Genomic DNA, 24,122 nt, shown 5'->3' with positions numbered 1-24,122 from the left:
TTTCCCCTCCTTAATCCCCCTCTCCTCTCTTTCCCCTCCCTAATCCCTCTCTCCTCTCCTCTTTCCCCTCCCTAATCCCTCTCTCCTCTCCTCCCTCAGGTCATGACTGTTCTATCCGTCTGTGGAACCTGGAGACTAAAACGTGTATCCAGGAGTTTACAGCTCACAGGAAGAAGAATGATGAGTCTATCCATGATGTGGCCTTCCACCCCTCTAAGGCCTACATCGCCTCCGCCGGGGCAGACGCTCTTGCCAAGGTGTTCGTATGACGAGGACCAATCACAGTCCACTGACACACAGCTTCCCAGCTCCAGGGACCAATAGATGTGGGGCGTGTGGGGCGCTACGCAGACTTCACCTCACACATATCCTCAATCACGCTTCTGGTTCCCTGTTTTGACTGGCGGGATGGTGCAGCCAGTAGCCTCCAGAGGGAGAAGGTCAGGGCTGTGGATGACTGGATGGTCTGTTAGGAGAACTGCTATTGGGCACAAGGCTTCCTCCTCCCTCTATAATCCAGGCAGGCTCCTGGGTGTGTGACCGGCCACAGAGCCCCTCCTCAACCTTGCATCCAATGAACACCCACACAGACTGACTCTGTTTCAGATTAATCTGATGGTCTGTCTTCACAGCTAGCGAGGGGGTTGAAGACAGACTGACAGGTGTTTTATAGTGTAGACTCACTGGAGAGGTGGAGCACCATGCTCTAACCCACTAACCCTCCTCATGTCACCAAGCCCATTAACCAGAACCCCAGGCCTCTCATTTCCCCAGAACCCCAGGCCTCTCGTTTCCCCAGAACCCCAGGCCTCTCGTTTACCCAGAACCCCAGGCCTCTCGTTTCCCCAGAACCCCAGGCCTCTCGTTTCCCCAGAACCCCAGGCCTCTCGTTTCCCCAGAACCCCAGGCCTCTCGTTTCCCCAGAACCCCAGGCCTCTCGTTTCCCCAGAACCCCAGGCCTCTCGTTTCCCCAGAACCCCAGGCCTCTCATTTCCCCAGAACCCCAGGCCTCTCATTTCCCCAGAACCCCAGGCCTCTCATTTCCCCAGAACCCCAGGCCTCTCATTTAGACCCCTGTCTGCTCCCTGGTCCCTCCTCTCCTCCAAGTCAGGTTCAGTTGTGTTGTGATGGAGATGTGGGGTACTTACTGAAGGCTGGCTGTGGCATCTCACTATTCCTCGCCGTTTCTAAGACTGACTCTGTCTACTCTGCCTGCTGCCAACCAGCCTTTCTCTCTCTGCTTTCCTTTTAAGAACACTTGACAAATGTGCCTTTGCTTTAAAAAGGTCTTGAAACAGAAGTTATTTTACAGAGCATCTGTTTTTTTGGGGAGGTGGAGTTAACGAGGAAAGGTTTTCACAATGGTGTCCGTTTTTACAAAAACATTGGGTGTAAAATTGCAAATACTTATAATAAATATATATTAAGTCTTAACTTACTGTGTTGATGTTTGAGTGTTAATTTTAAATAAATAGAATGGGTGGAAATTAGCCTGGTCCCAGATCTTTGTGCTGTTTTGCTATTGACTATATAGGAGTTGTTAAGGCAGCATAAACAGATCTGGGACCAGGCTAGAGGGGAATCAGTTCTTCAAAGCCAAACTGGCAGAGTGAAACAGACCAAGTAAATGTTTCCTGTTTGTTCCAAGAATTCCTAGTTATAATTGTACACTGCAAACAATGTACATGACAGTCATGTTTCCAAAGTAAATCTGGTTCTACAACATGAGGTTGACTGCACACATTTTCATACAGTATGTAAGCGAACAGAAATTTGACCAACTGGGGACATTTTGTTGGTTCCCACAAGGCCAAATGCTATTTCTAGGGGAGTTAGGATTAGAATTAGGGTTAGGTTTAGGATTAGGATTAGGTTTAGGATTAGGGTTAGGATTAGGTTTAGGATTAGGCAAAATAGGTTTTTGAATGGGACTGAATTGTGTGTTCCCACAAGACTGTGTGTGTACATGCAGTGCATTCGGAAAGTATTCAGAGCCCTTGACATTTTAACAGTGTTACACGTTACAGCATTATTTGAATTGTATAAAATACATCTACACACACAGTACCCCATGAGGCTGTGTTTCTCTATAAACACCATGTCCCCATAAGGCTATGTTTCTCTAAACACCATGTCCCCATAAGGCTATGTTAGCCAGCTAGCTAGCTAAAGAAGCCAGCTAGCTAGCTAAAGTAGCCAGCTACGGTATGTTAGCCAGCTAGCTAGCTAAAGTAGCCAGCTACGGTATGTTAGCCAGCTAGCTAGCTAAAGTAGCCAGCTACGGTATGTTAGCCAGCTAGCTAGCTAAAGTAGCCAACTACGATATGTTAGCCAGCAAGCTAGCTAAAGTAGCCAGCTACGGTATGTTAGCCAGCTAGCTAGCTAAAGTAGCCAGCTACGGTATGTTAGCCAGCTAGCTAGCTAAAGTAGCCAGCTACGGTATGTTAGCCAGCTAGCTAGCTAAAGTAGCCAGCTACGGTATGTTAGCCAGCTAGCTAGCTAAAGTAGCCAGCTACGGTATGTTAGCCAGCTAGCTAGCTAAAGTAGCAAGGTAAATTGAGGCTATTTCTCTGAGCTCCCCATCCTTGTCTAGAACGTCTCCATTGATATTAAACAGCCTACCTGTTGGTTGATCATTAAAATCTCCCACTTCACTAATTACACCTGATGCCTCTGACCGTAGGGCCGCTTCGATTGCCCAACAATAACACCAAGCTACACAGTGAAACCTCATAGAAACTCCTAAAACGGTTTGTTTATACATTGTAATGTAATGGTCTAACCCTGTAGGCTATGTAGCAATATCACATAGATCATTCATTTCATTTTAAACAAAGCTTTTACATTTTAAAATAGTGCTATCTTTTTTTTTCTTTTTCTCACCAATGAATACTATCATCAGTTTGGATATTCTAGTAACCATACCCATCCCTAATATGGATCTACCATGAACCCCCACCCTAAGCCCCCCAGGTAGCTCCCCAGGTAGCTCCCCAGGTAGCCCCCCAGGTAGCCCCCCAGGTAGCCCCCTAGGTAGCCCCCCAGGTAGCCCCCCAGGTAGCCCCCCAGGTAGCTCCCCAGGTAGCCCCCCAGGTAGCTCCCCAGGTAGCCCCCCAGGTAGCCCCCCAGGTAGCCCCCCCAGGTAGCTCCCCAGGTAGCCCCCCAGGTAGCCCCCTAGGTAGCCCCCCAGGTAGCCCCCCAGGTAGCCCCCCAGGTAGCCCCCCAGGTAGCTCCCCAGGTAGCCCCCCAGGTAGCTCCCCAGGTAGCCCCCTAGGTAGCCCCCCAGGTAGCCCCCCAGGTAGCTCCCCAGGTAGCCCCCCAGGTAGCTCCCCAGGTAGCCCCCCAGGTAGCTCCCCAGGTAGCCCCCTAGGTAGCCCCCCAGGTAGCCCCCCAGGTAGCCCCCCAGGTAGCCCCCTAGGTAGCTCCCCAGGTAGCCCCCCAGGTAGCCCCCCAGGTAGCTCCCCAGGTAGCCCCCCAGGTAGCTCCCCAGGTAGCCCCCCAGGTAGCTCCCCAGGTAGCCCCCTAGGTAGCCCCCCAGGTAGCCCCCCAGGTAGCCCCCCAGGTAGCTCCCCAGGTAGCCCCCCAGGTAGCTCCCCTAGGTAGCCCCCCAGGTAGCCCCCTAAGGCCCTGGTTGAATACTTTAGAAAACGCATCCTCTCTCACTTGTTTCCTTGAAGTATGTAAGAACAGATTTATAAGTGATTGGATAGGTGTACACTGGTCAACAGTAGTGGACGATATAGGGAGTAAGGTGCCCTCCCTGCTCATCTCAGTTTGGTGGTTGTGAGGTTGACCACCTTGGGGACGAACTTGTAGAAGCTGTCAAACTCATCTACGAAGTAGGAGTGCTCCTTGTCGGGGTCGGTGGCGATGTACTCCAGCTCGTCCTGCGCTGCCCTGGCGATGCCGATGGAGCACGCCATCACAGATGGAGAGGGACAGGAGAGAGGAGAGAGAAAGAGGAGAGACAGGAGACAGGAGAGAGAAAGAGGAGAGACAGGAGAGAGAAAGAGGAGAGACAGGAGACAGAAGAGAGAAAGAGGAGAGACAGGAGAAAGAAGAGAGATAGAAGAGAAACAACACTCCATATATATCTATACCCAGAGAAACAACACTCCATATATATCTATACCCAGAGAAACAACACTCCATATATATCTATACCCAGAGAGACAACACTCCATATATATCTATACCCAGAGAAACAACACTCCATATATATCTATACCCAGAGAAACAACACTCCATATATATCTATACCCAGAGAAACAACACTCCATATATATCTATACCCAGAGAAACAACACTCCATATATATCTATACCCAGAGAAACAACACTCCATATATATCTATACCCAGAGAAACAACACTCCATATATATCTATACCCAGAGAAACAACACTCCATATATATCTATACCCAGAGAAACAACACTCCATATATATCTATACCCAGAGAAACAACACTCCATATATATCTATACCCAGAGAAACAACACTCCATATATATCTATACCCAGAGACAACACTCCATATATATCTATACCCAGAGAGACAACACTCCATATATATCTATACCCAGAGAGACAACACTCCATATATATCTATACCCAGAGAAACAACACTCCATATATATCTATACCCAGAAACAACACTCCATATATATCTATACCCAGAGACAACACTCCATATATATCTATACCCAGAGAAACAACACTCCATATATATCTATACCCAGAAACAACACTCCATATATATCTATACCCAGAGAGACAACACTCCATATATATCTATACCCAGAGAGACAACACTCCATATATATCTATACCCAGAGACACAACACTCCATATATATCTATACCCAGAGACAACACTCCATATATATCTATACCCAGAGAAACAACACTCCATATATATCTATACCCAGAAACAACACTCCATATATATCTATACCCAGAGACAACACTCCATATATATCTATACCCAGAGAAACAACACTCCATATATATCTATACCCAGAGAAACAACACTCCATATATATCTATACCCAGAAACAACACTCCATCAAAGGTGAGCAAGACGATGTCACGGTATCTCTGTGCATTCAAATTCCCAAGTGGGATGTGAAGGTCTTGGGCTGTTTACACGTGGTCTCAAATCAAATCAAATTCTATTTGTCACATACAACAGGTGTAGACCTCACAGTGAAATGTTTACTTACAAGCCCTTAACCAACAATACAGTTAAAGAAATAGAGTTAAGAAAATAGTTACTAAATAAACTAAAGTAAAAAAAAAAATATATAATTACATAACAATAACGAAGCTATATATAGGGGGTATCGGTACTGAGTCAATGTGCGGGGGTACAGGTTAGTCGAGGTAATATGTAAGGTGACTATGCATAGATAATAAACAGCGAGTAGCAGCAGTGTAAAAACAAAGGGTGGGGGGGGGTCAATGTAAATAGTCCGGGTGGTCGTCTGATTATAAAATACAAACTTATGTATTTCTTTAAGTAAGTAGTTAACAGTGGTGTGAAAACCTGTTGGTTTCATGTTGCTATTGTTGGTAACTATTGTAATCTTACAGAAACTGCCGCTGCAACCATAGTAACAGACATTACCAATCCTAAATCCATTCTGTGGATTATTCCATGTGGCCTGGTTCCGTTTATTAGTCCCGAAGAAGTCCCGAAAGTGCACGTACGGTTCGCATTGGGCAAAATCATTCTCGTACCATGATTTTAATATCAGCATGATCAATATTTTCATCGAAATTCGGTGCACACGAGTTCTACTGAGGGAATATCTCCCAGATGTGCAGAAGCCCTGGTAGCTCGCCGTGATCGTATAGAGGTTAGTACTCTGCGTTGTGGCCGCAGCAACCCCGGTTCGAATCCGGGTCACGGCATTGCGATACACAATGTCACGGCAAAAGGGTTATTTTTTTAAAAATGTGTTCTAAACATAATAAATATGCTTTGTAATCATATCTATTCCAGTTTTTCATGTGGGAAATCAAGAAATATATAATATATGCGTGAACTGAGCCAAACCGAGCATACCCATAGACATCTATGGCATAGCCACTCTTTCTACACGCCTATAAAACATTTTAACGAATCGTTTTCTCTGTATACTCCTCGATCAGCCAATCCAGGCAGGCCTACTTCATTTTTAAGAAAACGTTCCCGACCATCGGGAATCAAGGAATCGGTTTATTCATGCTGGTCGGAACTGGGACACTCGGCTATTTCCGACAGGCCAACTGGTTAGCCGAAAATTCCCGAGTTTCCTCGTTCCGACTAGCGTGTCACAACTCAGCAGCTTTGACTTGCTGTGACTGTATGCAGAGATTGAAATTGAAAATATTGAAATTGAATTTATATTTTAAGACAATTAAATACTCTGCCAAAAAAAAAAAGCTGTTAGAATTATAAATGTGTGTATACCCCTTAATAAGGTCCTTGTTTAATGTAATATTGTACCCAATAGCCCAAATGTCCTTTGTATATTGTTTATATATATATATACACTTATGTTTCCCCATGTACTTTTTGCATTGATTTGTTAATTTTTAAATTTTTTATAATAATAATAATTTGCTCGATTAATTTTACTCCACTGCTCGATTTATACCCTCAATTTAAGACGTAATTGCGTGACAACGTAAACGCATTGATTCGACGGTCTGCTCGGTGAGGCCAGAGATATTCTTCATTAGGTTTCCTATCTCCTGTTTTATATTATCTCTGCTGTATGCAAAAAAAAACAAAAAACATATTACTTTAGTCGATGATGATGTACAGTTGCTACCATCTAGCCCGATTTATGACAAACTAGTTTTAGTCAAATCAATAGTACTACTTTGACAAACTGCATTGAGTTTTTTTGGGTTTTGTTCATAACGTAACTAAAAAAAAAAAAAACCTCGTTTAATCTTATTTTTTTTGGAAGTAACCGTTAGCATCACTTTTCTCCTCAGCATTTCAACTTCGACGACATCTGGATAACTTGGCTACTCTCTAGCTAGCTATTCTTTCCTTTCTTTTGTCTTGTCAACTTTTTTTAGTTTTTATTTGGTGGTTTCTATTTAGGTAGTTGTTTTTTTTCTTCTTCCCCCTCCTCCCCCCCCAGAGTTAATTTCAAAAAATATATCTATATTTTTCTACCGGACATTTTATTCAAGATAGGCAGCTCGGCAGCTAAGATGTCGAACCGAGCCGTTAGCAGAGAAGCAAGTCACGCTGGCAGTTGGTACACCGCCTCAGGTACAGAACCCGAACCAGGAAAATGGGCCAGAGACCAGGTTTAACTAGTTAACTAATAGGGGTCAAGATAACTAGCTGTATTTTACGGGGCTTCCTCTGTAATGTTTGAGTTGTTTGTCCGGGTAAGTAGCTAACCTGGTTACCAAACCTTGCTAACTAGCTAGCTACTGAACTATTTTTTTGTTTCTTCTTTGGGACTGTTTGTCCGGGGTAGTTAGCTAGTTAGTTAGCTAGCTAGCTGCAGACAGGTCCTCTCTTGGGCTGTTGTTGTCCGGTAAAGTAACTAGTTAACGTTAGATAGCTGGCTAGTTGAGTAGGAGAGAGGAGGGGGGGTGATAAAAACAACAACAGGCCGTTCTCTATCAAGCTGGCCCAGAACAACAGTCTGCTACTTAGCTTGCATCAGCTGTCACTTCTTTATCAAACAGCAGAATTAGGACGATTTTTCTTATTGTTGTTATTTACAAGCTAGCGTTAGAAGCTAGCTAACACACATACAATTATTTTAGTCCACGCACGTCTTGTTTACTCAGAACTTTTTTATTTTATTTTTTGAAATGGTGAGTTATATGATCTGATGATTGGAAGAAATGTCTAGCCATACTAGGTAGTTACAGGTAGCAACCCTTGTCAACAGCATTAGCTAATTATGTCAAAAACACTGACAACCATCTCAGTGAACGGTCAGTTAATCATTATCGCAAAATATTCCCCTATACATCTATCATTATAGCCTACTCCACCAAAAGGACTGTCAGTGATCTGGCTAGCTGACTGACCCTCCCTGGTTATTTAGTCCACATAGACATTCCTCTCGTCTGGAACAAAGGACCACCTCCCTGGGTAGGTCTAGGCAGCAAATTGAGTGCTCATATTGCATTGGGATCAGCTAGCTAGTTTATTCCTCATCTCACACATTACTTTTCATTTAGCTTAGCAAGCTTGCTACTATGTCCCTTGTTAGCCAACTGTAGCTACTAGTCTAGGGTTGTGGTGGCTAGAAGGGATACGGCTTTCGTCAACTTGTCATCAAAAGTAGAATTATTTTTTTGGGGGGGGGGCATTTAAACTAACCCTAATCCAAGGGTTTAGTGTATATCACATTACATTTAAACTAACCCTAATCCAAGGGTTTAGTGTATATAAACGAACCCTAATCCAAGGGTTTAGTGTATATAACATTACATTTAAACTAACCCTAATCCAAGGGGTTTAGTGTATATAAACTAACCCTAATCCAAGGGTTTAGTGTATATCACATTACATACATTTTTCTCTGACATTGCAATATAAATGTGAAGGAATCTGTGAGTTAGGATATTACTGTGTTCAAAATATCTTACCGTGAGGATGTAGTGAGTTATTTTAGCTCAACTAAATGACATTAGCCTTAGTGAATCATGGGCTTGATTAGTAACCTCAGCTAGATGCTTGGCAGTTTGCTTTGCATACAGTGATAGTGAGGAGGACAACACAAGTATTTGTCAATATACACAGGCTTTGTCCCCAATTGCACCCTATTCTCTGACCCTATGGTCCCTGGTCAAATGAGTGCCCTATTCTTTGGTCCCTGGTCAATTAGTGCCCTATTCTATGGTCCCTGGTCAATTAGTGCCCTATTCTTTGGTCCCTGGTCAATTAGTGCCCTATTCTATGGTCCCTGGTCAATTAGTGCCCTATTCTTTGGTCCCTGGTCAATTAGTGCCCTATTCTATGGTCCCTGGTCAATTTAGTGCCCTATGGTCCCTGGTCAATTTAGTGCCCTATGGTCCCTGGTCAATTTAGTGCCCTATGGTCCCTGGTCAATTAGTGCCCTATAAAGGAAATAAGGTGCCGCTTGGGACGTAAACGCTCATTGTTGTAAAGACTTGTATCTCTCTGTTATCTCTCTGCTCCAGCCCAGTCAGTCACACATAACAAGGCTGATGAAGCCAGCCGGTAAGATACAGACAGACAGTGACGTCGGGGGTCACATTGATTGAAGGGACATGAATCCTCCATTGTGCCCGTGAGCATGTAGCCTTAAATATCAGGGATCAGCAGAGTTGTCCTGAAAGGTCAGAGTACCCGGAGCCTTGCTGATGTGGGATTAGGCTGACATCATTCAGGCTGCATCCCAAATGGCACCCTATTCCCTATATAGTGCACTGTGGAGGTGTCATAATACCCATAAAACCTAGCGGTCAAACAGGGAAATGGTTCTAATTGTTTTTCCACTAATAATTTTTCCTCATATGGGGATTTTAGAAACTCTTCCAATAAGGGGCTGTGTTTTGTGTAGTCTTACCCTGGCGTGACATTTTGATAACCATCTAAATCTCTCTAGGACACGGTGACTTATCAATATAATCGCCTGTATTTACGCTTGATTTGAAAATGCTAATCAGCGTTAATGTAGACATCGTGAAAAACTACAAATCCCTGCAAGCTGCTGCACATCCTCTCTAGCTGACACCAGGTATTGTGTCAATTTAAAACTTGCACAACACAATTCACATAATTACCCATTTGAAGAAATGTAGCTAATTTATTAATTACTACATTTAGTTAACAGTATATTGATAAGTCACCGTGTCCTAGAGAGATTTAGGGTGTTATGACTCGTCCTGTGGTACTCTGTAAAGGGTGTTATGACTCGTCCTGTGGTACTCTGTAAAGGGTGTTATGACTCGTCCTGTGGTACTCTGTAAAGGGTGTTATGACTCGTCCTGCGGTACTCTGTAAAGGGTGTTATGACTCGTCCTGTGGTACTCTGTAAAGGGTGTTATGACTCGTCCTGCGGTACTCTGTAAAGGGTGTTATGACTCGTCCTGTGGTACTCTGTAAAGGGTGTTAGGACTCGTCCTGTGGTACTCTGTAAAGGGTGTTAGGACTCGTCCTGTGGTACTCTGTAAAGGGTGTTAGGACTCGTCCTGTGGTACTCTGTAAAGGGTGTTAGGACTCGTCCTGTGGTACTCTGTAAAGGGTGTTATGACTCGTCCTGCGGTACTCTGTAAAGGGTGTTATGACTCGTCCTGTGGTACTCTGTAAAGGGTGTTATGACTCGTCCTGTGGTACTCTGTAAAGGGAATAGGGTAGATGGGATAGGCTAGCGATGTCTGTCCTCATTTCAGTTAATCAGGAAGTCATTTAAGCAGTGCTTCGATGGTAGTCCTATACACAAACGCACATGCAGTCCCAGTGCGTCACAGCTATTTTGTAAACATTGTCCAGGCAGATGAAAACCATCCTTATTGATCAAGTATTGACTCCTCTTTGCTCAATGTATTGGATTGATTTTTAGGAAAAAAACAACACTTTTTTTCTCCCTTCCAGTATCCAGACTGTTCTCCCAGCGGTATTGAGACAGAAAACACAGGGTTAATTAATAGACAGGTGTAAGCAGAATAAAGGCTGATATGTCATTACCTGGTCCTGTGGCTAACATTAAGGCATGTGATTCTGTTGTATATGTATGGCTGTGCCGTCACAGGCTTGGGGAGAGCCATTGTGTAGTCCCGTGAATATCACTGGACAGACTCCTGCATTATGTGTATGGATAACGCCACCAGTATAATCGGGAAAACGAGCAAGAATTGAGACAGAAACATAATGGTGGCCAATGGGTGTTAATCATATAGGTAGAGGGGAGTGACCGTGTGTGTTATGTGAAGGTGGAAACCTTTAAAGCCTGAGGTCTGTGGTGAAGTCAGTTCTTCCATGCTATTGCTCGGCTTTGTTACTTTTTGTAATAAAGTCTAATTGAATTTACAAGTTCAGGGAATCTATGAAATATTTGATTTAATTTTCCACAACATAAGCCAGCCAGCCAGCCAGCCAGCCAGCCAGCCAGCCAGCCAGCTAGCTGTTTGCGTACAGATTCAGTCAGTCAGTGTTGTACTTTGTCTGAGAAAGTAGCTTCTGATTATCGTTGTCCCAGATCTTTCTGTGGTATCATGCCAACTCCTTACCGTGGCAGACAATGTTTAGCATCACAAGGACTTGCGTTAATCCACAAACAGACTACTACCTAATGTGTATTAGTTGTATGTACAGGACACACATGGTATTCACCATCCAGCCAAACGCTGACTGCTGATTCCTTCTGGACGATGAAACGACAGGAACACAAACAGAAAGTAAATGTCTCAGTAGAATAGAATAAACATTTCCGTTTATAATACAGGAAGTATTTACACATGTTTTGGGGAAGGGGGATGAGTGCATGTGTGCTAAGGTGAGGTGCTCTGATACTGTCTGTTGGACGGTAAGGCAGTGAACAGCTGGCGTTTGGGGTCCTTAATGATGCTGCAGGCATTCCTCAGCCACCGTTTTTAGAGGACGCTCCTCTTCCACATGCACTGGACCGTCTTCACCACCCGCTGGAGGGCCTTGCGGTCGTGGACAGAGCAATTCCTGCACCGGTCTGTGATGCAACTGGTCACGATGCTCTCAGCGGTGCAGTGGTATAGTAGCATGCCGAACCTCAGGCCCCATCCCCCCCCCCCCCCCCCAGGAAGCAGAGACGCTTTTGCGGCGTTTTAACCAGAGTGACGTTGTTAGTCCGTGTCAAGTCCTCGGTGATGTGGACGCCAAGGAACTTTTTAAAAGCGCTGACTCTCTCTACTGCAGTTAATAATGTCGACCTGGGTATGTTCCCCTGTGTATAAGAGGCATTGGGTACAGCAGAAGAGTCATTGTTTTGGTTTGGTATGGATTAATGAAGTGTTGTTCTTCCCTCTCTACAGGCTCCCAGCTGAATACACAACTAGAAGGCTGGTTGTCTCAAGCACAATCCACTGTCAGCCCTGCTAGAGCCATTATAGCGCCGTAAGCTCCACTACAAGTTGTTCCTATAAGTCGAGGAAAAGGCCTCATCTTGTTTTCTATTGGTTGTATTGTGTTGTCAGTCAGCCAGGTTGTATTGTGTTGTCAGCCAGCCAGGTTGTATTGTGTTGTCAGCCAGCCAGGTTGTATTGTGCTGTCAGTCAACCAGGTGCCAGCCAGCCAGGTTGTATTGTGTTGTCAGTCAGCCAGGTTGTATTGTGTTGTCAGCCAGCCAGGTTGTATTGTGTTGTCAGCCAGGTTGTATTGTGTTGTCAGTCAGCCAGCCAGGTAGTATTGTGTTGTCAGGTTGTATTGTGTTGTCAGTCAGCCAGCCAGGTTGTATTGTGTTGTCAGTCAGCCAGCCAGGTTGTATTGTGTTGTCAGTCAGCCAGCCAGGTTGTATTGTGTTGTCAGTCAGCCAGGTTGTCAGCCAGCCAGGTTGTATTGTGTTGTCAGCCAGGTTGTATTGTGTTGTCAGCCAGGTTGTATTGTGCTGTCAGTCAGCCAGGTTGTATTGTGCTGTCAGTCAGCCAGGTTGTCAGTCAGCCAGGTTGTATTGTGTTGTCAGTCAGCCAGGTTGTATTGTGCTGTCAGCCAGCCAGGTTGTATTGTGTTGTCAGTCAGCCAGCCAGGTTGTATTGTGTTGTCAGTCAGCCAGGTTGTCAGCCAGCCAGGTTGTATTGTGTTGTCAGCCAGGTTGTATTGTGTTGTCAGCCAGGTTGTATTGTGCTGTCAGTCAGCCAGGTTGTATTGTGCTGTCAGTCAGCCAGGTTGTCAGTCAGCCAGGTTGTATTGTGTTGTCAGTCAGCCAGGTTGTATTGTGCTGTCAGCCAGCCAGGTTGTATTGTGTTGTCAGTCAGCCAGGTTGTCAGTCAGCCAGGTTGTATTGTGTTGTCAGTCAGCCAGGTTGTCAGTCAGCCAGGTTGTATTGTGTTGTCAGCCAGCCAGGTTGTAATGTGTTGCCAGCCAGGTTGTAATGTGTTTCCAGCCAGGTTGTAATGTGTTGCCAGCCAGGTTGTAATGGTGTCTTGTTATGTGTTTCCAGCCATGCAGGATATTCGTACTGCGGTGCTTGTGCTGCACACGCCTACAAACAAATCGACCCTTCTGTTACGTAAGTACCTTGTCTGTTGCCTTACATACGTTCAATCAGGTTTCTAAATTAAACACATTTTGTCACTAACAAAATACATTTTCATGGACGATTTTAAGTATCATCAAATCGAAAATGAGAGGTTTTTAAAATGCTTTTTCTACATTTTCCCTCCTTATCAAACCCTTATCCTGCCCTGTTTCACCATGAAGGAACTATGAGACTGTAGTTACCTCAGACAGACAGTAGTTAGCCGTATTGGAGTAGCCCTGGAACAACATGATCGGAGCCTGGTCCGCCGACGTTACTGATGGCTGGTCCGTGATGGCTGGTCGGCCGACGTTACTGATGGCTGGTCCGTGATGGCTGGTCGGCCGACGTTACTGATGGCTGGTCCGTGATGGCTGGTCGGCCGACGTTACTGATGGCTGGTCCGTGATGGCTGGTCGGCCGACGTTACTGATGGCTGGTCCGCCAACGTTACTGATGGCTGGTCGGCCGACGTTACTGATGGCTGGTCCGTGATGGCTGGTCGGCCGACGTTACTGATGGCTGGTCCGTGGTGGCTGGTCCGTGATGGCTGGTCGGCCGACGTTACTGATGGCTGGTCCGCCAACGTTACTGATGGCTGGTCCGTGATGGCTGGTCGGCCGACGTTACTGATGGCTGGTCCGTGATGGCTGGTCCGTGATGGCTGGTCCGTGGTGGCTGGTCCGCCGACGTTACTGATGGCTGGTCCGTGGTGGCTGGTCCGTGGTGGCTGGTCCGTGGTGGCTGGTCCGCCGACGTTACTGATGGCTGGTCCGTGGTGGCTGGTCCGTGATGGCTGGTCCGTGGTGACTGGTCCGTGGTGGCTGGTCCGTGATGGCTGGTCCGTGGTGACTGGTCCGTGGTGACTGGTCCGTTATGGCTGGTCCGTGGTGACTGGTCCGTGGTGACTGCTCCGTGGTGACTGGTCCGTGATGGCTGGTCCATGGTGACTGGTCCGTGATGGCTGGTCGGCCGACGTTACTGATGGCTGGTCCGTGATGGCTGGTCCGTGATGGCTGGTCCGTGGTGACTGGTCCGTGATGGCTGGTCGGCCGACGTTACTGATGGCTGGTCCGTGGATGGCTGGTGCCGTGGTGACTGGTCCGTGATGGCTGGTCCGTGGTGACTGGTCCGTGATGGCTGGTCCGTGGTGACTGGTCCGTGATGGCTGGTCGGCCGACGTTACTGATGGCTGGTCCGTGATGGCTGGTCCGTGATGGCTGGTCGGCCGACGTTACTGATGGCTGGTCCATGATGGCTGGTCGGCCGACGTTACTGATGGCTGGTCCGTGATGGCTGGTCCGTGATGGCTGGTCCGTGGTGACTGGTCCGTGATGGCTGGTCGGCCGACGTTACTAATGGCTGGTCCTTGATGGCTGGTCGGCCGACGTTACTGATGGCTGGTCCATGATGGCTGGTCGGCCGACGTTACTGATGGCTGGTCCATGATGGCTGGTCGGCCGACGTTACTGATGGCTGGTCCATGATGGCTGGTCGGCCGACGTTAGTGATGGCTGGTCCGTGATGGCTGGTCGATGATGGCTTGTCCGTGATGGCTGGTCGGCCGACGTTACTGATGGCTGGTCCGTGGTGGCTGGTCCGTGGTGACTGGTCCGTGATGGCTGGTCCGTGATGGCTGGTCCGCCGACGTTACTAATGGCTGGTCCGTGATGGCTGGTCCGTGGTGACTGGTCCGTGATGGCTGGTCCGTGATGGCTGGTCCGCCGACGTTACTAATGGCTGGTCCGTGATGGCTGGTCCGTGATGGCTGGTCCATGATGGCTGGTCCGTGATGGCTGGTCCATGATGGCTGGTCGGCCGACGTTACTAATGGCTGGTCCGTGATGGCTGGTCCATGATGGCTGGTCGGCCGACGTTACTAATGGCTGGTCCGTGATGGCTGGTCCGTGGTGACTGGTCCGTGGTGACTGGTCCATGATGGCTGGTCGGCCGACGTTACTAATGGCTGGTCCGTGGTGGCTGGTCCGCCAACGTTACTGATGGCTGGTCCGTGATGGCTGGTCCGTGGTGGCTGGTCCGTGATGGCTGGTCCGTGGTGACTGGTCCGTGATGGCTGGTCGGCCGACGTTACTGATGGCTGGTCCGTGATGGCTGGTCCGTGGTGACTGGTCCGTGATGGCTGGTCGGCCGACGTTACTGATGGCTGGTCCATGATGGCTGGTCGGCCGACGTTACTGATGGCTGGTCCGTGATGGCTGGTCCGTGATGGCTGGTCCGTGATGGCTGGTCCGTGGTGACTGGTCCGTGATGGCTGGTCCGTGATGGCTGGTCCGTGATGGCTGGTCCGTGGTGACTGGTCCGTGATGGCTGGTCGGCCGACGTTACTAATGGCTGGTCCGTGATGGCTGGTCGGCCGACGTTACCAATGGCTGGTCCGTGATGGCTGGTCGGCCGACGTTACTGATGGCTGGTCCGTGATGGCTGGTCTGCCGTCGTTACTGATGGCTGGTCCGTGATGGCTGGTCGGCCGACGTTACTGATGGCTGGTCCGTGATGGCTGGTCGGCCGACGTTACGGATGGCTGGTTCGTGATGGCTGGTCGGCCGACGTTACTGATGGCTGGTCCATGATGGCTGGTCGGCCGCGGGAGGCGGTCCGTGAGGCTGGCCATGGGCTGGTCCGTGATGGCTGGTCGGCCGACGTCGATGGCTGGTCCGGGGACTGGCCGGATGGCTGGTCCGGGGCGGCCGCCGACGTTACTAATGGCTGGTCCGTGATGGCTGGTCCGGGGCTGGCCGGATGGCTGGTCCGTGATGGCTGGTCCGCCGACGTTACTAGGCTGGCCGGATGGCTGGTCCGTGGGCTGGCCGGATGGCTGGTCCATGATGGCTGGTCGGCCGCGACTGGCTGGCCGTGATGGCTGGTCCATGATGGCTGGTCGGCCGACGTTACTAATGGCTGGTCCGTGATGGCTGGTCCGTGATGGCTGGTCCGTGGTGACTGGTCCGTGGTGACTGGTCCATGATGGCTGGTCCATGATGGCTGGTCGGCCGACGTTACTAATGGCTGGTCCGTGATGGCTGGTCCGTGATGGCTGGTCCGTGATGGCTGGTCCATGATGGCTGGTCGGCCGACGTTACTAATGGCTGGTCCGTGATGGCTGGTCCGTGATGGCTGGTCCGTGATGGCTGGTCCGTGATGGCTGGTCCATGATGGCTGGTCCGTGATGGCTGGTCCGTGATGGCTGGTCCGTGATGGCTGGTCGGCCGACGTTACTAATGGCTGGTCCGTGATGGCTGGTCCACTGAGCTGCAATGCAGAACTGAGTCCTACTGAGGACAGTGAGGTGACTGAGTCCTACTGAGGACAGTGAGGTGACTGAGTCCTACTGAGGACAGTGAGGTGACTGAGTCCTACTGAGGACCGTGAGGTGACTGAGTCCTAGTGAGGTGACTGAGTCCTACTGAGGACAGTGAGGTGACTGAGTCCTACTGAGGACAGTGAGGTGACTGAGTCCTACTGAGGACAGTGAGGTGACTGAGTCCTACTGAGGACAGTGAGCTGACTGAGTCCTACTGAGGACAGTGAGGTGACTGAGTCCTACTGAGGACAGTGAGGTGACTGAGTCCTACTGAGGACAGTGAGCTGACTGAGTCCTACTGAGGACAGTGAGCTGACTGAGTCCTACTGAGGACAGTGAGCTGACTGAGTCCTACTGAGGACAGTGAGGTGACTGAGTCCTACTGAGGACCGTGAGGTGACTGAGTCCTACTGAGGACCGTGAGGTGACTGAGTCCTACTGAGGACAGTGAGGTGACTGAGTCCTACTGAGGACAGTGAGGTGACTGAGGACAGTGAGGTGACTGAGGACAGTGAGGTGACTGAGGACAGTGAGGTGACTGAGGACAGTGAGGTGACTGAGGACAGTGAGGTGACTGAGTCCTACTGAGGACAGTGAGGTGACTGAGTCCTACTGAGGACAGTGAGGTGACTGAGGACAGTGAGGTGACTGAGGACAGTGAGGTGACTGAGGACAGTGAGGTGACTGAGGACAGTGAGGTGACTGAGGACAGTGAGGTGACTGAGGACAGTGAGGTGACTGAGGACAGTGAGGTGACTGAGGACAGTGAGGTGACTGAGTCCTACTGAGGACAGTGAGGTGACTGAGTCCTACTGAGGACCGTGAGCTGACTGAGTCCTACTGAGGACAGTGAGCTGACTGAGTCCTACTGAGGACAGTGAGCTGACTGAGTCCTACTGAGGACAGTGAGCTGACTGAGTCCTACTGAGGACAGTGAGGTGACTGAGTCCTACTGAGGACAGTGAGGTGACTGAGTCCTACTGAGGACAGTGAGGTGACTGAGTCCTACTGAGGACAGTGAGGTGACTGAGTCCTACTGAGGACAGTGAGGTGACTGAGTCCTACTGAGGACAGTGAGGTGACTGAGTCCTACTGAGGACCGTGAGGTGACTGAGTCCTACTGAGGACCGTGAGGTGACTGAGTCCTACTGAGGACCGTGAGGTGACTGAGTCCTACTGAGGACAGTGAGGTGACTGAGTCCTACTGAGGACAGTGAGGTGACTGAGTCCTACTGAGGACAGTGAGGTGACTGAGTCCTACTGAGGACAGTGAGGTGACTGAGTCCTACTGAGGACAGTGAGGTGACTGAGTCCTACTGAGGACAGTGAGGTGACTGAGTCCTACTGAGGACAGTGAGGTGACTGAGTCCTACTGAGGACCGTGAGGTGACTGAGGACAGTGAGGTGACTGAGGACAGTGAGGTGACTGAGTCCTACTGAGGACAGTGAGGTGACTGAGTCCTACTGAGGACAGTGAGGTGACTGAGTCCTACTGAGGACAGTGACGTGACTGAGTCCTACTGAGGACAGTGAGGTGACTGAGTCCTACTGAGGACAGTGAGGTGACTGAGTCCTCTCTTTCCCCCTGTAGTCGCAGGGTGTTCATCTTGGGTCCGTCTCACCATGTTCCTCTGTCCCGCTGTGCCCTGTCCTCCGCTGAGATTTATAAAACGCCTCTCTACGACCTCAGGATTGACCAGAAGGGTAGGTACACCACACACACACACACACACACACACACACACACACACACACTGTAGTCTGCTGAGGTTTATAAAACACCTCATGATTGACCAGAAGGGTAGGGATCTATTTCTAGTTGGCCCCGCTTCCCTGCTATAATAGCGAGGCTCTCATCCATTTCCTCAATTCAGTACCACTCTTCGGTGAGCCCAAACTGATGTTGGTTTGGTCCCAAATCTGTTGTACCTCGTTCCCTCCTTCAGAGAACAGTACTTCTATTCATAACTAAGGGTGTAACAGTTCACCAAACCCATGTTTCGGTACGTGTTGGTGTTTTGGGGTTACGGTACAGAGGAGAAATGAACTTTAGACACTTAATGTACGTCATTTTTATGTTTAATTGGCCCCCCCAAAAAAACGCACCCTATTCCAGGCCCAAGTCCAGTTTCTGTGACATCATTTACAATGTTCCTGGCGTTGTCTGTTGTTGGGCCTCTAAGAAGTTGGACCCATTCTGAAATGGACCTGGGGCTTTCCCACCCGAACAAATTACGCATAAATACATTTTTCAATATAGATAGTCTTTCCAAACGGACCTGACGGCGACCAGTTCCATGTCGACGAGGTCAGATCCGAGTTAAGGAAGCAGCAGACAAGTCCATTTGTAAGTTACTTTATTAACTAGAGCTGAGGGGGAGGAGGAGGGGCCTTGTGAGGGGGAGGAGGAGGGGCCTTGTGAGGGGGAGGGGCCTTGTGAGGGGGAGGGGCCTTGTGAGGGGGAGGAGCCTGGGGAGGGGGAGGAGGGGCCTTGTGAGGGGGAGGAGGAGGGGCCTTGTGAGGGGGAGGGAGGAGGGGCCTTGTGAGGAGGAGGGGCCTTGTGAGGAGGAGGGGCCTTGTGAGGAGGAGGGGCCTTGTGAGGAGGGGCCTTGTGAGGGGGAGGAGGAGGGGCCTTGTGAGGGGGAGGAGGAGGGGCCTTGTGAGGGGGAGGAGGAGGAGCCTTGTGAGGGGGAGGAGGAGGGGCCTTGTGAGGGGGAGGAGGAGGGGCCTTGTGGGAGGAGCCTTGTGAGGGGGAGGAGGAGGGGCCTTGTGAGGGGGAGGAGGAGGGGCCTTGTGGGAGGAGCCTTGTGAGGGGGAGGAGGAGGGGCCTTGTGAGGGGGAGGAGGAGGGGCCTTGTGAGGGGGAGGGGCCTTGTGAGGGGGAGGAGGAGGGGCCTTGTGAGGAGGAGGAGCCTTGTGAGGGGGAGGGGCCTTGTGAGGAGGAGGGGCCTTGTGAGGGGGAGGGGCCTTGTGAGGGGGACGAGCCTTGTGAGGGGGAGGGGGAGGAGGGGCCTTGTGAGGGGGAGGAGGAGGGGCCTTGTGAGGAGAAGGAGGAGCCTTGTGAGGGGGAGGAGGAGGAGCCTTGTGAGGGGGAGGAGGAGGGGCCTTGTGAGGGGGAGGAGGAGGGGCCTTGTGAGGGGGAGGAGGAGGGGCCTTGTGGGAGGAGCCTTGTGAGGGGGAGGAGGAGGGGCCTTGTGGGAGGAGCCTTGTGAGGGGGAGGAGGAGGGGCCTTGTGAGGAGGAGGGGCCTTGTGAGGGGGAGGGGCCTTGTGAGGGGGAGGAGGGGCCTTGTGAGGGGGAGGGGGAGGAGGAGCCTTGTGAGGGGGAGGAGGAGGAGCCTTGTGAGGGGGAGGAGGAGGAGCCTTGTGAGGGGGAGGAGGAGGAGCCTTGGGAGGAGGAGGGGCCTTGTGAGGGGGAGAAGGGGCCTTGGGAGGGGCCTTGGGAGGAGGAGGAGGGGCCTTGGGAGGGGCCTTGGGAGGAGGAGGAGGGGCCTTGGGAGGGGCCTTGGGAGGAGGAGGAGGAGGGGCCTTGGGAGGGGCCTTGGGAGGAGGAGGAGGGGCCTTGGGAGGGGCCTTGGCAGGGGCCTTGTGAGGAGGAGGAGGGGCCTTGAGAGAAGCAGGGCCTGTTCATAACTGGTCTGGTCTGGGCCAAGGCCTCTTTATAACTGGTCTGGGCCGGGCCAAGGCCTCTTCATAACTGGGCCGGGCCAAGGCCTCTTCATAACTGGGCCGGGCCAAGGCCTCTTTATAACTGGGCCGGGCCAAAGCCACCTGAGCCTATTTCCACCCCAGGCAACAGGACAGCCCTCGTATCTTTCATGTTCATTGTGAAACCACCTAGGGCACAGTCGGAGGCCATATACCTCAAGCAAGGAAGCATTGGTTTCACAAGCAAACACACATACCAAGACTGAAACCTCTCAACATCTAGGGGGACGAGTACTCCCTCTCCCCACTAAGTCGCAACCAAATCTCGTAGTGAAGAATTGAGGAAATTGATGCGATTTCTATGTGTCCCCCCCCCCCCCCCAGTATTATAGCCAGGAAGGCGGGGCTTCTGAGGGCGGGCTTTCAGTTTGCTTCAGGTGAATAGGATTGGTTGTTTGTTTTACAGACTGAAGGGGAACCTCTAACCCTGGCAATTAGATTGATCAAATCAAGCTTTATTTATACAGCACATTTTAGACATGGGATGATGTAACATAATGTGCTTCAATGGGTACGCCCAATGGCTGCCTGGTATTATGATGCAATCATTTCCATGGTAATGTACACTGAACAAAAATATAAACGCAACATGCAACAATTAAATATATATATTTTTTTTTACAGAGTTACATTTCATGTAAGGAAATAATTACATTTAATTAAATGTATTTGGCCCTAATCTATGGATTTGACTGGGAATACAGATATGTATCTGTTGGTCACAGATACCTTTAAAAAAATAAAGGTAGGGGTGTGGATCAGAAAACCAGTCAGTATCTCGTGTGACCACCATTTGCCTCTTGCAGAGCGACACATCTCCTTCACATAGAGTTAATCAGGCTGTTGATTGTGGCCTGTGGAATGTTGTCCCACACCTCTTCAATGTCTGTGTGAAGTTGCTGGATATTGGGCGGGAACTGGAACACGCTGTTGTACACGTCGATCCAGAGCATCCCAAACATGCTCAATAGGTGACATGTCTGGTGAGGTATGCAGGCCAATGGAAGAACTGGGACATTTTCAGCTTCCAGGAATTGTGTCCAGATCCTTGTGACATGGGGCCGTGCATTATCATGCTGAAACATGAGGTGATGGCGGCGGATGAATGGCACGACAACGTGGCCTCAGGATCCCGTCACGGTATCGCTGTGCATTCAAATTGCCTTCGTTAAAATGCAATTGGGTTTGTTGTCCGTAGCTTATGGCGCTCTGTTCATACGACGCCATACACGCTGTCTGCCGTCTGCCCGGGACAGTTGAAACTGGGATTCATCCCTGAAGAGCACACTTCTCCAGCGTGCCAGTGGCGATCGAAGGTGAGCATTTATCCACTGATGTCGGTTACGACGATGAACTGCAGACGAATAAATAATAATCATAAATAATAACAAATAAGCAGTTTGTGCAGAAGTTCTTTCCACAGTTTTATCAGTTGTCCGGGGTGGCTGGTCTCAGACGATGCCTCAGGTGAAGAAGCCAAATGTGGAGGTCCTTTGCTGGCACGGTTACACGTGGTCTGCGGTTGTAAGGCCGGTTGGACGTACCGCCAAATTCTTTAAAACGACGTTGGAGGCGGCTTATGGTAGAGAAATTAACAAAATGATCTTGCAACAGCTCTGGTGGACATTCCTGCAGTCAGCATGCTAATTACATGCTCCCTCAAAACACCAGACGTCTGTGGCATTGTGTTGTGTGACCCGAACTGCACATTATTACTGGCCTTTTTATTGTCACCCAGCACAAGGTGCACCTGTGTAATGATAATGCTGTTTAATCAGCTTCTTGATATGCCACATCTGTCAGGTGGATGGATTATCGTGGCAGAGGAGAATTGCTCACTAACAGAGATGTAAATAAAATTGTGAACAAAATTAGAGAGAAAAAAGCTTTTTGTGGATATGGAAGATTTCTGGGATATTTTATTTCAGCTCATGAAACATGGGACCAACAATTTACGTGTTGCGTTTTATTTTTGTTCAGTATAGAATGTTAACATTTGAATTAACTGCTATTGATGGGTACACTTCCTGCTTTGCTCCTATTGGTACAGTCACAGGGGCCTCCAGTCCAACCATTACACTACCATTGACTTGAACGGAGACGCCCCTTCTATTCTCTTTATATGGCAGCACATGCAGTCCGGAGCGAAGGAGAGGAGAAAAATGTGCCTAATTATTATTTTTTCCAAGTTATTACCGAGACCACGATGGTCATTTGACTGGCCAATTACCATCATCTGAAATTCCATGACCGTCCTCACTTCACCAGTAATAACGTCCATGTTGAATCCTCACCTCCTCCTAGTCTATGCTGACCTCTGGAAGACTGGGATGTTTGAGAGGATGAGCCTTCAGACAGACGAGGATGAGCACAGCATTGAAATGCACCTGCCTTACACTGCTAAAGCCATGGAGAGGTAAGACGGGTTGTCTTCTTCATTCATCACAAGCCATCCATCAGCGGAGAGTTCAGTAATTAATTAAGAGACTTAGAGAGAGGCACTGTACAGACCTGACCTGTCTGCCTGGTTGTGGGAGCCAGCAGGGCCTCATGACAAATGGAGGAGTTGGATGGTTATGGTTTATTATTATACTATGGTTTTATGATTGGTTGTTTACTGTGTCGGACCCCAGTAAGACTAGTTGTCGCTAATGGAGATTCATTATAAATCAAGAATCTAATCTAAGTAAAGCCTGTATGCTCAGTTAAAGGACCCACTCAATAAACACCCTCACCTTTAATCAGGATGGGTTAATACCCTCACCTTTAATCAGGATGGGTGGTTAATACCCTCACCTTTAATCAGGTTGGGTTATTAATACCCTCACCTTTAATCAGGTTGGGTTATTAATACCCTCACCTTTAATCAGGTTGGGTTATTAATACCCTCACCTTTAATCAGGTTGGGTTATTAATACCCTCACCTTTAATCAGGTTGGGTTATTAATACCCTCACCTTTAATCAGGTTGGGTTATTAATACCCTCACCTTTTAATCAGGTTGGGTTATTAATACCCTCACCTTTAATCAGGTTGGGTTATTAATACCCTCACCTTTAATCAGGTTGGGTTATTAATACCCTCACCTTTAATCAGGATGGGTTATTAATACCCTCACCTTTAATCAGGTTGGGTTATTAATACCCTCACCTTTAATCAGGTTGGGTTATTAATACCCTCACCTTTAATCAGGTTGGGTGGTTAATACCCTCACCTTTAATCGGGTTGGGTTATTAATACCCTCACCTTTAATCAGGTTGGGTTATTAATACCCTCACCTTTAATCAGGTTGGGTTATTAATACCCTCACCTTTAATCAGGTTGGGTTATTAATACCCTCACCTTTAATCAGGATGGGTTAATACCCTCACCTTTAATCAGGTTGGGTTATTAATACCCTCACCTTTAATCGGGTTGGGTTATTAATACCCTCACCTTTAATCGGGTTGGGTTATTAATACCCTCACCTTTAATCAGGTTGGGTTATTAATACCCTCACCTTTAATCGGGTTGGGTTATTAATACCCTCACCTTTAATCAGGATGGGTTAATACCCTCACCTTTAATCAGGTTGGGTTATTAATACCCTCACCTTTAATCGGGTTGGGTTATTAATACCCTCACCTTTAATCGGGTTGGGTTATTAATACCCTCACCTTTAATCGGGTTGGGTAATTGTCTCCAGTGCAACAGACCTGTAATTTGTTGTCTCCGTTTCCTACTGCAGTCATAAAGACGAGCTCAGCATTGTCCCGGTGCTGGTGGGAGCCCTCAGTGAGTCTAAAGAACAGGATTATGGGAAACTGCTCAGCAGGTATCTGGCCGATCCCTCCAACTTGTTCATCATCTCCTCGGACTTCTGCCACTGGGGTACGTACAGAACAGGACTGGTAGCA

At 48.9% G+C, this 24,122-nt stretch overlaps 1 protein-coding gene and 1 non-coding gene across 2 annotated transcripts in view; both read left to right on the top strand.

The window, feature by feature from the left end:
* Window positions 1-5,839: 5,839 nt before the first annotated feature.
* Window positions 5,840-5,911, top strand: trnah-gug (transfer RNA histidin (anticodon GUG)). The gene has a single exon. It is a non-coding gene; the product is annotated as a tRNA-His (tRNA).
* An 893-nt stretch (window positions 5,912-6,804) lies between these two features.
* Window positions 6,805-24,122, top strand: part of LOC100306827 (mediator of cell motility 1) — a 30,533-nt gene continuing 13,215 nt past the window's right edge. Inside the window, 6 exon segments of the mRNA NM_001165366.1 lie at window positions 6,805-7,271; window positions 11,999-12,080; window positions 13,123-13,191; window positions 18,114-18,226; window positions 22,532-22,643; window positions 23,954-24,096. Of these exon segments, the coding sequence (NP_001158838.1) occupies window positions 7,211-7,271; window positions 11,999-12,080; window positions 13,123-13,191; window positions 18,114-18,226; window positions 22,532-22,643; window positions 23,954-24,096 (580 nt within the window). The 5' untranslated portion in view covers window positions 6,805-7,210.

The sequence above is a fragment of the Salmo salar genome, chromosome 28 (genome assembly GCF_965601325.2).
Source record: "Salmo salar chromosome 28, fSalSal1, whole genome shotgun sequence".
In the NCBI taxonomy this organism is placed as follows: Eukaryota; Metazoa; Chordata; class Actinopteri; order Salmoniformes; family Salmonidae; genus Salmo; species Salmo salar.
The sequence above is the reverse complement of the archived record's forward strand: the minus strand, read 5'-3'. Positions and strand labels throughout refer to the sequence as shown.